We start from the raw sequence: 15,720 nt of genomic DNA on the forward strand, positions 1-15,720 counted from the left end.
ACTTCTTTAAATATCAAACTATCTTACAAACAATAATAAAACCAATGTTTTCATCTTTTGAAGACCAGTCCATGCCTGAGACATTACCTGATCAGTTGATTCCCCAGAAGTTGCTCAACATGCCGAGTGCTTTCAGGATTTTCTGCTTAATTCAATGATTCCCACATCTGCGATCTTTCATATTTTTTTTTATTATTTATTCCCCACCCCTTCTTTGCCTGAAGGTGCAAGAGCATCATTCCAATATTTCACACTTCCTGATTGAGCCTCAAAGGTGTCAGTGGGTCATCTCGTCACAGGTCTCACCACAGCTGAGCATTTTGCTCTTTCTCCCCCAATGTAGGCATCCCACCCCATGCACCTAATTATTCCTTCCTGCAGGAGGCACCAGAGAGAATCCCCGACAGACTGACCACCCTCCACTGCGGAGACCCATTGCAGCACCCAACACTGCCCAAGAATAGAAACACATTCCTTGGAACCTCCAGGTCTCGTCAAGTTTGACAATGGATTGTGCCATTAACCAATGAATCACGATAAACAAAATGTGTTAGCATTGCACAAGAATCTCTGGAAATGTCGGATTCATTTTTATTTCTTTGTTTACACTCGGTCCGTGCACAGAGATCACCTTTTGAACAATACCAAGCAGAGAATCAGAGGACATGTCGCAGGAAGTGGTTTACAGCTGGGACCACCAGCAGCAACCTCAAGGCATTGATGCTCTTTAAAGCAGTTTTTCATGCAGCACATGTCGCCACCATAAGCTTTTAAAAACTTATTCCATTTCACTTTTCCCTGCTCTGTCTCTTACTTCCTCCTCCTCAAACAGCCAGTAGCTGAGAGTAATGCTCCTGAATAGTGACTAAACTTGAAGGCTGTGTTGCTGCTGTTTGTCAGAAGTGAGAGAGCAGGAAACCGACTGGAAGCACAGCGAGTAAGGAAAGGCAAGTCTGAACAGTGACTCCTGACGTGAGATGGGCTCCATACTGGTCCAAGAGTTCTAGTGCCACACCATTCGTCCATCCGAATCCCACCTGTATGGACACACAGTATTAACCATTAAGAACATTAGGAGTAGGCCATTTGGTGTTCCGAGCCAGCTCTGCCATTCAATGAGATCGCTGCTGATCCGATTTTGGCCTCAACGCCACTTTCCTGTCTGACCTGTAGCCACCTAAACTGGCCAGCTCCCGATTTAAAATGGTGAACAGCAAAGGCTGATGGGAAAGTCAGCCAACATAGACAGAAACCAGCGGCTGCAGGTTTGCTGTGTATTTACCTCAAAAGGCCAGACAACATCGATACCAGCGACCATCAGCATAACAAGGTAGCAGCCATCTGCATACTGATGAGCAATCCCCAGGAACAATAAGTAACATTTTGGACACACAAAGCAAAGCCAGACTCCTCGGCGCCAGCAGGAGCCAACACAAAGGAGGTGAACGACCACCTCAAGACCGCCCATCGATCAGGGAACCGCTCCAGTATTGGAGAAAATCGAACCAAGCGATTGGGACAAAGTCCAATCACTTGGGACCAGGTACAGGGTCCGCCCCGAAAGGCGGGAAGCCCCTGGGGACTATAAGAGTTAAGCCCCAAGTTCAAATTGCTCTCTCTTCACCTCTTCGTCCTGCATGGGTCACCCAGCAACACGAACCAACATTGACCGTGATTGGTGCAGTGACCATCGAATAAAGTAAGTCTTAATTCAACGCTCGCTACGAGATAGGCACTCCTAGCTACCAATCCGTACCAACTTCGAATCCCGCAGACTCAGAACCCGAACGAAAGGCCATTTGTTCCCCTGACCTGGTGGGCCAGTCCAAAGTTAAGTATAGGCCTGTTAGTTGTAGAAGTAGCTTAGACGTAGAATTTGTGCATGAGTAGCGATTACGGTGTATAATAAATGTGCTTTGATTTGAATCTTACTAATCGGTGTATTGGGTTATTGATCATTACTCGCACTTGAACCTCGTGGCGGTATCATAAAGATACCTGGCGACTCGAAAGCAAAGGTAATAAAACAGAGCAATTGAACCAAGGAGAAAGTTAGCAACAAACCGCTCCCCCCAGAAACCTCCAATTCCCTCGTCGACTAAAAACCTGCCAAACTCAGCAATTTTTAATATATTCAATAACCCACAGAAATCCAAAGACCAACAAACCTCCAAAGAGATTCCTCCTCATCAAAAGTCTTATTTTTAAACTGGTTCTAAATTCACCCACAAAGAGAAACATTCTCTCAGCATCCATGCTGTCAAACCCCCCTCAGAATCCTTCATGGTTCAACGAGATCAACTCTCAATCTTCTAAACTCAAAAGTACAGGTCCAACCTGCTTAACCTTTCTTTTCAAGATAAACCCCTTAATACCCAGAATCAGTCGAGTGAACCGTCTCCGAATTGCTTCCACTGCAAGTATATCCAACCTTAAATAAGGAGACCAAAGCTGTACACAGTACGCCAGGTGAAGTCTCACTAATGCCTGGTACAACTACAAGACATCGTTACTTTTATAGGTCATACTCCTCCATATACTGAGCTCAACTCTGCAGAAACATCCATGACCGCATGGTTCAGGATTCTGTGGGTTGTTCGTCTTTGGATTTCTCTTCCACAGGATATATTCAAGGCCGGGTTTAGCAGATTTTAATCTACAAGAGGACCAAGGGTTATGAGGTGGGGGCTGTCAGCTACGGACAACAACACCAATGCCTCGCTAACCAGGGAACACAGAGTTATGGTAGGAGTCAAAAGAATTGGTGGGGGCGGAGGGAGCGGAGATCAGGAATTTTCTTTTATTAATAGATAGGCAAGTTATAAAAAGAAGAAAAGTACAGCACAGGAACAGGCCCTTCGGCCCTCCAAGCCCGTGCCGCCCATCTAAACTAAAATCTTCTACACTTACTGGGTCCGTATCCCTCTATTCCCATCCTATTCATGTATTTGTCAAGATGCCCCTTAAATGTCACTATCGTCCCTGCTTCCACCACCTCCACCAGCAGCGAGTTCCAGGCACCCACTACCCTCTGTATAAAGAAACTTGCCTCGTACATCTACTCTAAACCTTGCCCCTTGCACCTTAAACCTATGCCCCCTAGTATTTGACCCCTCTACCCTGGGAAAAAGCCTCTAACTATCCACTCTTTCCATGTCCCTCATAATTTTGTAGATCTCTATCAGGTCGTCCCTCAACCTCCGTCGTTCCAATGAGAACAAACCAAGTTTATTCAACCTCTCCTCATAGCGAATACCCTCCATACCAGGCAACATCCTGGTAAATCTCTTCTGCACCCTCGCTAAAGCCTTCACATCCTTCTGGTAGTGTGGCGACCAGAATTGAACACTATACTCCAAGTATAGCACGGGCAGCATGGTAGCATTGTGGATAGCACAATTGCTTCACAGCTCCAGGGTCCCAGGTTCGATTCCGGCTTGGGTCACTGTCTGTGCGGAGTCTGCACATCCTCCCAGTGTGCGCGTAGGTTTCCTCCCACAGTCCAAAGATGTGCAGGTTAGGTGGATTGGCCATGATAAATTGCCCTTACTGTCCAAAATTGCCCTTAGTGTTGGGTGGGGTTACTGGGTTATGGAGATAGGGTGGAGGTGTTGACCTTGGGTAGGGTGCTCTTTCCAAGAGCCGGTGCAGACTCGATGGGCCGAATGGCCTCCTTCTGCACTGTAAATTCTATGATAATCTATGATATCTGGAATGTGCTGCCAGAGAGAATGACGAAAGCAGAATTATGGAAAGGGAGAAATGGACACAGGTGAAAGTAGCTGGATTCTGCAGTGAAAGGGGCTGTGCAGCCACCTGGTTCCCACCCATCACCTGCGCTGGTTAATGCTGCTCAAGGCCCCACATCGGGACCCACATCTTCCACGCCTGCTCCTCATTCCAACCCTCGCACAGCACTCAGAACAGAGACACATTTCAATAGGAATTGGAACCATTGGAAGAGGCTCTGACCTGCACGTCGTACTCTCCTCCTCCACCTGGTTTACCATCACCACTCACATCGTACTGCAAGAAGAAACAGAAAGAAAGTTACTGAGACAGAACAGACTCTGCAGCAGGAGGCGCGATTTCTCACCAATGACTAAAGACCTTAAGAACAGATGGGATAAACCCAACATCAGCCAATCAGCATGTTCAATTCACACCCAACTCACAACATCGGATGTTGTTGCAGTAATATTAAAGGACATAGGTTCAGTTATCCAGACTGTGTGTCTGCTATTAAGAAGTCGTAAAAAGTGAGTTAACATGGTTTCTAAACATTTACTTGTTTACATATAGAGGCTGAATGGAACATTGTTATGATTGCCGGAGATTCCCTGGAAAGAGGCATTTTGTCCTAGCTAAGCAGGTCATGGAACTTAGTGGGAAACAGATGATCTAATTAATGGGAGGAGCCAGGTCTGTCTGTAGTTTTGCAGTTTGATAAGACTTTTTTTTTTTTAAATTTAGAGCACACAATTCTTTCCCCCCCCCCCCCCCCCCCCCCCCAATTAAGGGGCCATTTAGCTTGGCCAATCCACTACCCAGCACATCTTTGGGTTGTGGGGATGAGACTCACGCAGACACAGGGAGACTGTGCAAACTCCACATGGACAGTGGCCCGGGGCCGGGATCAAACCCCGGTTCTCGGCGCCATCTTTCCCAATTTCTACTGCACACTGAGCCTTCAGTTTTTGCAACCATTTTAATAATGCACATGGAATTTGGAGTTAACAAAATTCTTCATTCAGAGTTAACCCTGTCAGCCTGTAGGGAGAGCCACAACTTTCATTTCCTCATCTCGACTGTGAAGGCTATACTCGGACCCAACCATCCTCTCACTGCATAAGGGAGCAGGCAGGCAGACACACAAGCACACACAGAGGCAGACAAACACAGGCACACACGAGCACACAGGCAAACAGACACAGGCACACACGTGCACACAGGCAGACAGACACAGGCAAGCAGGCACGCACGCGCACACACACAGGCAGACACACGCACACACACAGGCAGACACACACACAGGCAGACACACACACACACAGGCAGACACACACAGGCAGACAGACACAGGCAGGCAGGCAGACACGCACACACACAGGCAGACACACACACACACACACACACACAGGCAGACACACACACACACACACAGGCAGAGACACACACACACACAGGCAGAGACACACACACACACAGGCAGAGACACACACACACACAGGCAGAGACACACACACACCGAGCCCAGCCCAATCTCCCCGTGTGTGGAAGAGGTTCAGTATTGCCACCACAGAGTGAAAAGTGTTATGAAGGACCCCAGACTGAGGAGACCATTACAAAGGCCAGCTCTTGACAACTGGACAGTCTTGACTTTGGGGATCTGTCTCTATCTCGGTTCTTCTGGAAAAAAAAAAGTTCTGCTTACTTTCTCGAACATGGATTGATGCTTCTGATACACAGCCCAGTTTGCTTGGATCCATTTCTGGGCTTGCTGGATTGCAATGCTCCGGACTGTCTCCGAGTTAGACTTTGCCAGGCCTGGTTAACAAAACAAGTAACAAAATGAACAAAAGCTCAAATTCTTCAGCATCCCGGGTGATTTCATGATCGAGATCCGTGCCTCGTATAAACAAGATATTGGCAGGGAGGTCAGGAATTGATTAACCGGGGTCCAAGTCAGTCCGTTTTGAGCATCCACTCTGATTCTCTCATTAGCACTAAGTTTCCCAATGCCCCAACCATAAACTACTGATGAGCCACCTTCAACTACAGCCTTTAAAACCCAAGCTTTTCCTACCTGCCCTGCACCATGAGCTTCTCCTGGGATTCTAAAGCTCCCTATCCAGGATTTCACTTGCACTTTTCCTTTTAGTTTGAAAGGCCAGAGGGATGGTCTTCCTTGGAATGAGTGCAAAGGTCCCATTCAGAATCCACCAGAGCTTCCTTCCCATTACAAACTCCATATCTTCACTTCCAATCACCCCCCCCCTCCCTGACCTGGCGCATACGTAATCCGACTCTTGGAAACCTGACAATCCATTGACATCCATCTCCATAACAGAGACTTCTGAGCTCATTTGCCGCTGTAACCTTCAAACATTCCTTTGCAACACTCTCCTGGTCAACCTCCTGTTCTCCATCTTCTATCAACTTGAGCTTTCCCAAAATTCTGCTTCCTGAACATCCAATCCCGTTCGTCCATTATCCCAATGCTCACTGACCTGCATTGGCTCCCTAACCACCAACATCTCGATTCGAAATGTTCAAATCTCTCTCTGGTCTCGGCCATCTCCATCTCTGTAACCTCGAAGAGTTGGAGGTGGAAGAAATGGTCTTGGTGATGGGAGAGGATGGAATGTCAGAAGCTCAACTCAGGGACAAATAGCAACAAAGAACAAAGAAATGTACAGCACAGGAACAGGCCCTTCGGCCCTCCAAGCCCCTGCCGACAATGCTGCCCGGCTAAACTACAATCTTCTACACTTCCTGGGTCCATATCCCTCTATTCCCATCCTATTCATGTATTTGTCAAGATGCCCCTTAAATGTCACTATCGTCCCTGCTTCCACCACCTCCTCCGGTAGCGAGTTCCAGGCACCCACTACCCTCTGCGTAAAAAACTTGCCTCGTACATCTACTCTAAACCTTGCCCCTCTCACCTTAAACCTATACCCCCCAGTAATTGACCCCTCTACCCTGGGGAAAAGCCTCTGACTATCCACTCTGTCTATGCCCCTCATAATTTTGTAGACCTCGATCAGGTCTCCCCTCAACCTCCTTCGTTCCAGTGAGAACAAACCGAGTTTATTCAAGCGCTCTTCATAGCTAATGCCCTCCATACCAGGCAACATTCTGGTAAATCTCTTCTGTACCCTCTCTAAAGCCTCCACATCCTTCTGGTAGTGTGGCGACCAGAATTGAACACTATACTCCAAGTGTGGCCTAACTAAGGTTCTATACAGCTGCAACATGACTTGCCAATTCTTATACTCAATGCCCCGGCCAATGAAGGCAAGCATGCCGTATGCCTTCTTGACTACCTTCTCCACCTGTGTTGCCCCTTTCAGTGACCTGTGGACCTGTACTCCTAGATCTCTTTGACTTTCAATACTCTTGAGGGTTCTACCATTCACTGTATATTCCCTACCTGCATTAGACCTTCCAAAATGCATTACCTCACATTTGTCCGGATTCTGATGGGTGGGGCAGCACGGTGGTGCAGTGGTTAGCACTGCTGCCTCACGGCGCCGAGGACCCGGGTTTGATCCCAGTCCTGGGTCACTGTCCGTGTGGAGTTTGCACATTCTCCCCGTGTCTGTGTGGGTTTCACCCCCACAACCCAAAGATGTGCTGGTTAGGTGGATTGGCCACATCAGCCCCTTAATTGGAAAAAAAAAGAATTGGGCGCTTTAAACTAAAGAGAGATTTTGAAGGGTTTGTTTTAACTAAACAGGCCCTTGTTGGCTGACTATTGCTGGAGTGGGGGGGGGGGGGGGGGATGGTGATGAAAACTTCAGGAATCACATGCCAACAAACAAAATAAAAGGAGGATAATTTTTTACCTTCAATGATGATTTGCTGCAGGGGTGGCCAGGCATTGGGATAGTCCCACTGCTCACCACTCGCTACCAAGGACGTTGGAATTCCATTGCTGTACCAGAGTAGCTGTTGCTCCTGTTGATGAAAACATGGATCGCACTGAGGACAAGCGATATGCACACAACCCAATATTTACTGTGGTCCTGGCCTCTGCCATGGGTCTTACACTCTTTAAAACCTGCTTCTTTGATCAATGTTTTTGTCAAGTATTCGAACATCTCAAGTAGCTGTTAGTTTTGGAAAGTTCTTCATCATATTTGAAGTGTTGGGCACACAGATGAACTAACACGGTTGTGAATGGTACAACGCAGTTTTATTTCAAACATCTATTTACACTGGTAAACTGTTTACTGAGGTTCGATCATGACCCTTGATTCTGTGGACCTATTCCTAATTCTATCTTGTAGTGGCACTCAGCACATGGTGGATGTCTGAGTGGCCTGCAATGAGCCCTGTGCCCTGAGCCGTCTCCTGCTCAAGTGCCCAGGAAGTGTTGTGTTCCCCGTTTTGTACTGTGTATACTCTTGCCTGTGATTGGCTGTCGTGTTGTGTGTGTTGATTGGTCCGTTGATCTGTCCATCAGTATGTATGTGCGTGCTCTGATGTTTTGCTGAATTTCATGACAATATTAATTAATATAAAATATTAAATATTGTTACTAGTGTGTGAAGTCCAGATAATTACTGTTGGCTTTTCTAATCACTGGACTGTCAGTAGCCGCAGGATAATTAGTCCCCCCCCCCCAAACACCCCAAATCACTGGTCAGTAATAAAAAAACAAGGGCAGCACATGGCACAGTGGTTAGCACTGCGGCCTCACGGCACTGAGGTCTCAGGTTCGATCCCGGCCCCAGGTCACTGTCCGTGCGGAGTTTGCACATTCTCCCAGTGTCTGCGTGGGTCTCACCCCCACAACCCAAAGATGTGCAGGGTAGGTGGATTGGCCGTGCTAAATTGCCCCTTAATTGGAAAAATAAATAATTGGGTACTTTTAAATTTATTTATTTTTAAAAACAATGACCCGCTTCCTGGAATACAGATTTGATGGCCAACAGTCACCATCTGATTCTTTGCATGCCACCTTCATTGGCTGCTTGGCTGTGATGGGCAATGAGGTAGAGACCAATGCCGTCCTTAATCAACACCAGGTCCCTTTCCACCAATCAGTGACAGGAACCCTCACTCTTACCCGTAACAGCCGCTTGTCAAATGAATGAACTTGGGACAGATCACAATCCAAAAGTCAGCCCTTCAAGTCACAGTTCAGCTGAATCCCAATGGGCACCTTGTGCAAAGGTGCCATAGACTGCATTGCTACTGGGTCTGTGTCTAGTCCAGCCACATCCTTACAGAGCAAGTAATAGAGTTGGAAGTAATTGCTTGGCCTCGAGATCCTAGCATATGTTTTATTGCAGCGGTGACAGCATCTACTCACTCGAGGGTAAAAGAGAATTTCTCACCCCCCCCACCCGCATCATCCAAACACCTGGAGTATAATTGCGATAACTAACGTTACCTCCAGATAATGGATCACCATCTCTGCCGTCTCCCCTGGCTCCTGCTCAGTAAAACACTCAGCCCAGAGGGGGGCCAAGTTTGAAGCATAGAAGGCAGTGTTGCTATGGTTACGCATTAAGTTGTAATCAAACCAGATTCCTTGTGTTTCATCCCAGAAAATGTCACGTACAGCGGCTTTGCGGCTTTTCAAGGCTTCTTCATAGTACTGAGCCTTGAGAGAGTTACCTGAGAAATAAAGACAGGTGCATTGTGAGGATAGATCAGTGGGTGGTGGGGTTCCCAACTCTCCAAGGATTGAAGGTCAATCTCTAGGACACTGCTGTGTGTAACTCTGCAGGAAAATCACAAGACATTAAAAAAAGATTGTGTTTTTGTGTCATTTTCCATGACCATTTCTCTTTAGCAGATGCAAAGTAGAGGAAAAAAGGCAGTTTGTCTCAGTCAAGCATCATCCAATTGTGTAAGGAGTCGGTGTGCTTCCCAGTTTCTGATCAATGGTAACCCCCAGGATGTTGATAGAGAATTCAGCAATAGTAATGCCGCTGAATGTCATGGGATGATGTCTACATTTTCTCTTGTTGTGATTTCCTGGCAATTGTGGGGCGTGAATGTAACTTGCCACTTGTCAGCCCAAGCCTGCATATTGTCCAGGTCTTACTGCATTTGGACATGGACTGCTTCAGTATCGCAGGAGTCACGAATGGTGATCATTGTGCAATCATCAGAGAGCATCACCATTTCAGACCTTACAATGGGTGGAGGTCATTGATGAAGCAGCTGAAGATGGTTGGGCCTAGGACACTACCCTGAGCAACTCCTGCAGAGATGTCCTGGAGCCAAGTTTTTTTTAAATATAAATTTAAGGTACCAAATTATTATTATTTTTTCCAATTAAGGGGCAATTTAGCGTGGCCAATCCACCTAACCTGCACATCTTTGGGTTGTGGGGGTGAAACCCACGCAGACATGGGGAGAATGTGCAAACTCCATGCGGACAGTGACCCAGGGCCTGGATTCGATCCCGGGTCCCCAGCGCCGCAGTCCCAGTGCTAACCACTGCGCCACATGCTGCCCCTTTGGAGCCAAGTTGATTGGCCTCCAAGCACCACAACTATCTTCCATTGTGCCAGGTATGACTCCAAATAGTGGACAATTTTCCCAAATTCCCATTGCCGCAGGTTTTACTGGGGCTCCTTGGTGCCACACTCGACCAAATGTTGTCCTAATGACAAAGCAGTCACTCCACCTCAACTGCTCACAGGTATCATCCTTGATCTAGTCTTTACATCACACTAACACGTACAGGAGAGATATTGAATGGTCCATTCAATGATACTGACCCAGCTCCCTGTGGAACATTGCCAAGACTCGTTCATTCCTGCAGAGGACAGAGTTAAGGTCAACGGGGAGGATGTACGTAGTCTTTGTGTCCTTTAAAGTTCCATTATTCTCCCCATTGGAGTCAATGAACCAACGTGACGAGAAATCCCAGCCGGACTCCGCTCCTGTTTTCAGCTCCAACCACAGGTCTCCTCGGGCAGCTGAGGATTACAGTCAGTGTCATTTAACCATCATAATAACAGGACTCATGCAATTAGCAAAATTGGCTCGATTTTTTTCAACTCAAACTTCAAATTCGTCACAAAGCTTCGATAGATGGAGACTCTGCAACCACAGGCAGCAAATCAACACCCGAATGGTGAACCAAACACTCCCAGGACAGGTACAGCACGGGGTTAGATACAGAGTAAAGCTCCCTCTACACTGCCCCCATCAAACACTCCCAGGACAGGTACAGCACGGGGTTAGATACAGAGTAAAGCTCCCGCTACACTGTCCCCATCATACACTCCCAGGACAGGTACAGTACGGGGTTAGATACAGAGTAAAGCTCTCGCTACACTGTCCCCATCAAACACTCCCAGGACCGGTACCGCACGGGGTTAGATACAGAGTAAAGCTCCCTCTACACTGTTCCCATCAAACACTCCCAGGACAGGTACAGCATGGGGTTAGATACAGAGTAAAGCTCCCTCTACACTGTCCCCATCAAACACTCCCAGGACAGGAACAGCACGGGGTTAGATACAGAGTAAAGCTCCCTCTACACTGTTCCCATCAAACACTCCCAGGACAGGTACAGCATGGGGTTAGATACAGAGTAAAGCTCCCTCTACACTGTCCCCATCAAACACTCCCAGGACAGGTACAGCATGGGGTTAGATACAGAGTAAAGCTCCCTCTACACTGTCCCCATCAAACACTCCCAGGACAGGAACAGCACGGGGTTAGATACAGAGTAAAGCTCCCTCTACACTGTCCCCATCAAACACCCCCAGGACAGGTACAGCACGGGGTTAGATACAGAGTAAAGCTCCCTCTACACTGTCCCCATCAAACACTCCCAGGACAGGTACAGCACAGGGTTAGATACAGAGTAAAGCTCCCTCTACACTGTCCCCATCAAACACCCCCAGGACAGGTACAGCACAGGGTTAGATACAGAGTAAAGCTCCCTCTACACTGTCCCCATCAAACACTCCCAGGACAGGTACAGCATGGGGTTAGATACAGAGTAAAGCTCCCTCTACACTGTCCCCATCAAATACTCTCAATTCTTTCTCCAGCTTGCTTTGATATTCAAATGGATTTTAGAATTAAAATATTACCTTCCGTTAGTGACTTTGCCAAATCTACATCCTTGCTGTAGGACTCTGGTCTGTTTTAGAAAAAAACAGTAAATCATCAATACAAATCAAACACTGGAAGCACAGGGGCTGTCGGCCAACTGATCAGAAAGAGCAGAAATAACAACAGATTCCTGACAACAGGTCCCTTCCAGAGTTACTAGTCGGTGTTCCTCTCCGTGTGAGCATGCTTGGCCAGCATTTTCACTAAATTTTCCTGTTAGCTGATAATATTGAGATAGAGAAGGTCATAATGGTCACCCGCTATTCCCCATCACTAACCGGAGGTACATATTGAACAAGAAGCAGAGGGACAGTTCATATCCCTACTAACCTGGGACCAGCTGCTTCTACAATATACCGATTCACAAGATGGGTTTTGCCTCCTGCAATAACAAGCACGGTTCGATTCTTCATCCAGAAATCATACTCCTTGTCCAGGAGATCAATATTTTGTCTGAATAAAAAAAAAAGTTACATTTCAAGATATTAATGAACATGGAGGTGTGAAAAACTCAAAACACTGCTATACCCCTGCCATTGTTTGTCTGGAGTCATCCACTTGGGTGTCCTCTGGCAAGGCAATCTCGAATCGGCAATCTCGGGATATATTGGTGTGATTTGTTTAATTGCTGTCGTGTAAAGTTTAACAAATCAGTGTGGCTTGCTTGGCCGTTTCAGAGAGAAGGTTGGTGCACAAGTGCAGTCACAAGTAAGCTCAGGTGAGGCACGGACGGCAGATTTCTTTCCCTAAAAGACATTTTGTTATTTATTTTCATTTTTTCTCCCCATTGATTCACCTTTCCATCCCCTTTTCATCACACTTTCAAGTTGGTTTTCACTTGCCAGCGTCTCCCCTCCCGTCAACCCCACTGAACCAGGGCCATCTGTTACCTGTTCCAGATTGTCCTCTGACACGCTGCTTATCGTGGTTTTGCCATTAGCGCACTCTGATCTGTGCTATCAGCACCCTTCTTAGCCTTAATCATTTACATTGCCTTGTCCACAACAGCTGTGTCAATCTCTCCCCAGCCTCCTTCCATCGCTAGCCCTCTAATCTATCCAGCCCCACTGCTCCACCAAACCCCCCACAACAGTATCAATCTTATCCTATTTCCAGCACACATCATTTTACTGACACCAGCTTTTTACCTGCTAAGTGCATTCACTGCGGGATAAGGGTTACTTGGGGGGGGGGGGGGGCGGTTAACGGTTGCGCAATGGTTACCACCACTGCCTCACAGCACCGAGGACCCGGGTTCGAATCCTGGCCCCGGGTCACTGTCCGTGTGGAGTTTGCACATTCTCCCCGTGTCTGCGTGGGTCTAACCCTCACAACCCAAAGATGTGCTGGTTAGGTGGATTCGCCACGCTAAATTGCCCATTAATTGGAAAAAAAAAGAACAGCAGTTCCATCTAGCTCATTAGGTGCAGAAACCGAATTAAACATTTCGAGCCCAATCACAGGGGTGATGTCCAGCACTGTGGTTTTTGGCCAAGCACACTAAATTCCTTTTTCATTACTTGGGATTTGGACCAAAATTGAGGACAACATTCTGCCCTCCAGTTCAGAGCCAAACCTTATTCCATTCTCCCAGAGTTCACTGGGCAAACTTTCCCCTTCAGAGTGAGGGTCACACAGCATCCATGACACCGCGCCACAACGCCCCAGTTGTGCGCTAACATTGATTTAAGCTGAACAAGACACGTGCTCCAATCTCGCGGTGTTGCTCAGCCTGGGGAGGAGGAAGTAATAAACATGGAAAAAACCCAAACACACACAAATCACATCACAGCCAAACACTGATATCAGACAGCTCACCTTAAGAAGGCCCTGTCATTTGTGACTTTGATGTAACTGTCCATCATCAGTACCAGGAAGGGTGGCTGACTCCTGCGCTCATAGTAAACCCGCCCTCCGTTTGGGATGAATTCAAATCTGGAAAATCAGGAGAGGGTTCAACATTCCAATTCACGTCACCCCTCTCCCAACCTCACCCAGGTTTCACCGACAGAAGTTTCTAATGTTAAGGAGTGGGATTTAACACTGGAATCAATGGTGGAAGCTGCAAGGTAGAGTATGGAGAGAGAGAGAGAGAGAGAGAAAGCAGGTACCTGGCAATTTAGGAGACACAAGGAGTTAGAGTCACAAGTTAAACTCTGGATACCCCAAAAGTTATCCCAAGTAGTGAGATCCTGACCTCAGCCAGGGAAATCTCAAGTGTGCATTCATATAGCGCCTTTAACTGATTAAAACACCCAGAATGCCCACATCAACAATCTCACCCTTCAATCAATAAGATTTAAGAATTGCGAGAGAAACAGGGAGCTAGGAGGTGGTAATAGGGTTAATTAGAGTCCAATCAGGTGCAAAGAGAGGGGTAAATAAATACTGATTAAGAAGCGAGGAAGGAAATATTTAAATGGAGAAGATTACAGAGAATACTGATAAAGGCATGTCCAAAGTCAAAGATCTTTTAATATTCCACGTTTATTTTAAAACAATTTCACACTCCATGTAACTCAGGGAATTCAGCTTAGCGCGCCGGCCCCCGGTGGCACAGCGCGCCGGCCCCCGGTGGCACAGCGCGCCGGCCCCCGGTGGCACAGCGCGCCCGCCCCCGGTGGCACAGCGCGCCCGCCCCCGGTGGCACAGCGCGCCCGCCCCCGGTGGCACAGCGCGCCCGCCCCCGGTGGCACAGCGCGCCCGCCCCCGGTGGCACAGCGCGCCCGCCCCCGGTGGCACAGCGCGCCCGCCCCCGGTGGCACAGCGCGCCCGCCCCCGGTGGCACAGCGCGCCCGCCCCCGGTGGCACAGCGCGCCCGCCCCCGGTGGCACAGCGCGCCCGCCCCCGGTGGCACAGCGCGCCCGCCCCCGGTGGCACAGCCCATTCTCAGCTGAACCTGGCAGGTGATTTTTAAACTTCTTGAATGGGACGAGGGTCTCAGTGGTTTTGTCAACACTTATTGCCCATCCCTAATTGCCCTGGAGGTGGTGGTGAGCTTGAACCGCTGCAGGCCATTTGGTGTTAAGGAGAGAGATCCAGAATTTTAATCCAGCGGCTTGGGAGGGGAACTTGCAGGTGGTGGGACACCCATGTGTCTGCTGCCCTTGTACTTCTGGGTGGTCTCACTGGGGTACAGACCCCCTCCTCTCCCATATGTGCTGACTCTCACTGGTGTACAGGATCCCCTCCGCTATTGAAGGTGCTGACTCTCACTGGGGTACAGGATCCCCTCCTCTCCTGAAGGTGCTGACTCTCACTGGGGTACAGATCCCCTCCTCTCCTGAAAGTGCTGACTCTCACAGGGGTACAGACCCCCTCCTCTCCTGAAGGTGCTGACTCTCACTGGGGTACAGGATCCCCTCCTCTCCTGAAGGTGCTGACTCTCACTGGGGTACAGACGCCCTCCTCTCCTGAAGGTGCTGACTCTCACTGGGGTACAGGGCCCCCTCCCCTCCTGAAGGTGCTGACTCTCACTGGGGTACAGAGTCCCCCTCCTCTCCTGAAGGTGCTGACTCTCACTGGGGTACAGGGTCTCCCTCCTCTCCTGAAGGTGCTGACTCTCACTGGGGTACGCTCCCCTCCTCTCCTGAAGGTGCTGACTCTCACTGGGGTACGCTCCCCTCCTCTCCTGAAGGTGCTGACTCTCACTGGGGTGCAGGGTCCCCCTCCTCGCCTGAAGGTGCTGACTCCCACTGGGGTACAGGGCCTCCCTCCTCTCCTGAAGGTGCTGACTCTCACTGGGGTACAGGGTCCCCCTCCTCTCCTGAAGGTGCTGACTCTCACTGGGGTACAGGGCCCCCCTCCTCTCCTGAAGGTGCTGACTCTCACTGGGGTACAGACCCCCTCCTCTCCTGAAGGTGCTGACTCTCACTGGGGTACAGGGTCCCCCTCCTCTCTTGA

General features: G+C 48.6%; 1 protein-coding gene across 3 annotated transcripts in view; it reads right to left on the minus strand.

Moving 5' to 3' along the window:
- Positions 1-550: 550 nt before the first annotated feature.
- Positions 551-15,720, minus strand: part of treh (trehalase (brush-border membrane glycoprotein)) — a 48,027-nt gene continuing 32,857 nt past the window's right edge. For all 3 annotated transcript variants that reach the window (XM_072486374.1, XM_072486373.1, XM_072486372.1), the window contains 9 exons: positions 13,636-13,752; positions 12,148-12,270; positions 11,796-11,845; positions 10,467-10,667; positions 9,125-9,351; positions 7,572-7,683; positions 5,435-5,547; positions 3,973-4,026; positions 551-1,037 (listed from right to left, as the gene is read on the minus strand). In XM_072486374.1, the coding sequence (XP_072342475.1) occupies positions 897-1,037; positions 3,973-4,026; positions 5,435-5,547; positions 7,572-7,683; positions 9,125-9,351; positions 10,467-10,667; positions 11,796-11,845; positions 12,148-12,270; positions 13,636-13,752 (1,138 nt within the window). In that variant the 3' untranslated portion in view covers positions 551-896. The remainder of the gene's footprint in view (positions 1,038-3,972; positions 4,027-5,434; positions 5,548-7,571; positions 7,684-9,124; positions 9,352-10,466; positions 10,668-11,795; positions 11,846-12,147; positions 12,271-13,635; positions 13,753-15,720) is intronic.

The sequence above is a fragment of the Scyliorhinus torazame genome, chromosome 21, assembly GCF_047496885.1.
Source record: "Scyliorhinus torazame isolate Kashiwa2021f chromosome 21, sScyTor2.1, whole genome shotgun sequence".
In the NCBI taxonomy this organism is placed as follows: domain Eukaryota; kingdom Metazoa; phylum Chordata; class Chondrichthyes; order Carcharhiniformes; family Scyliorhinidae; genus Scyliorhinus; species Scyliorhinus torazame.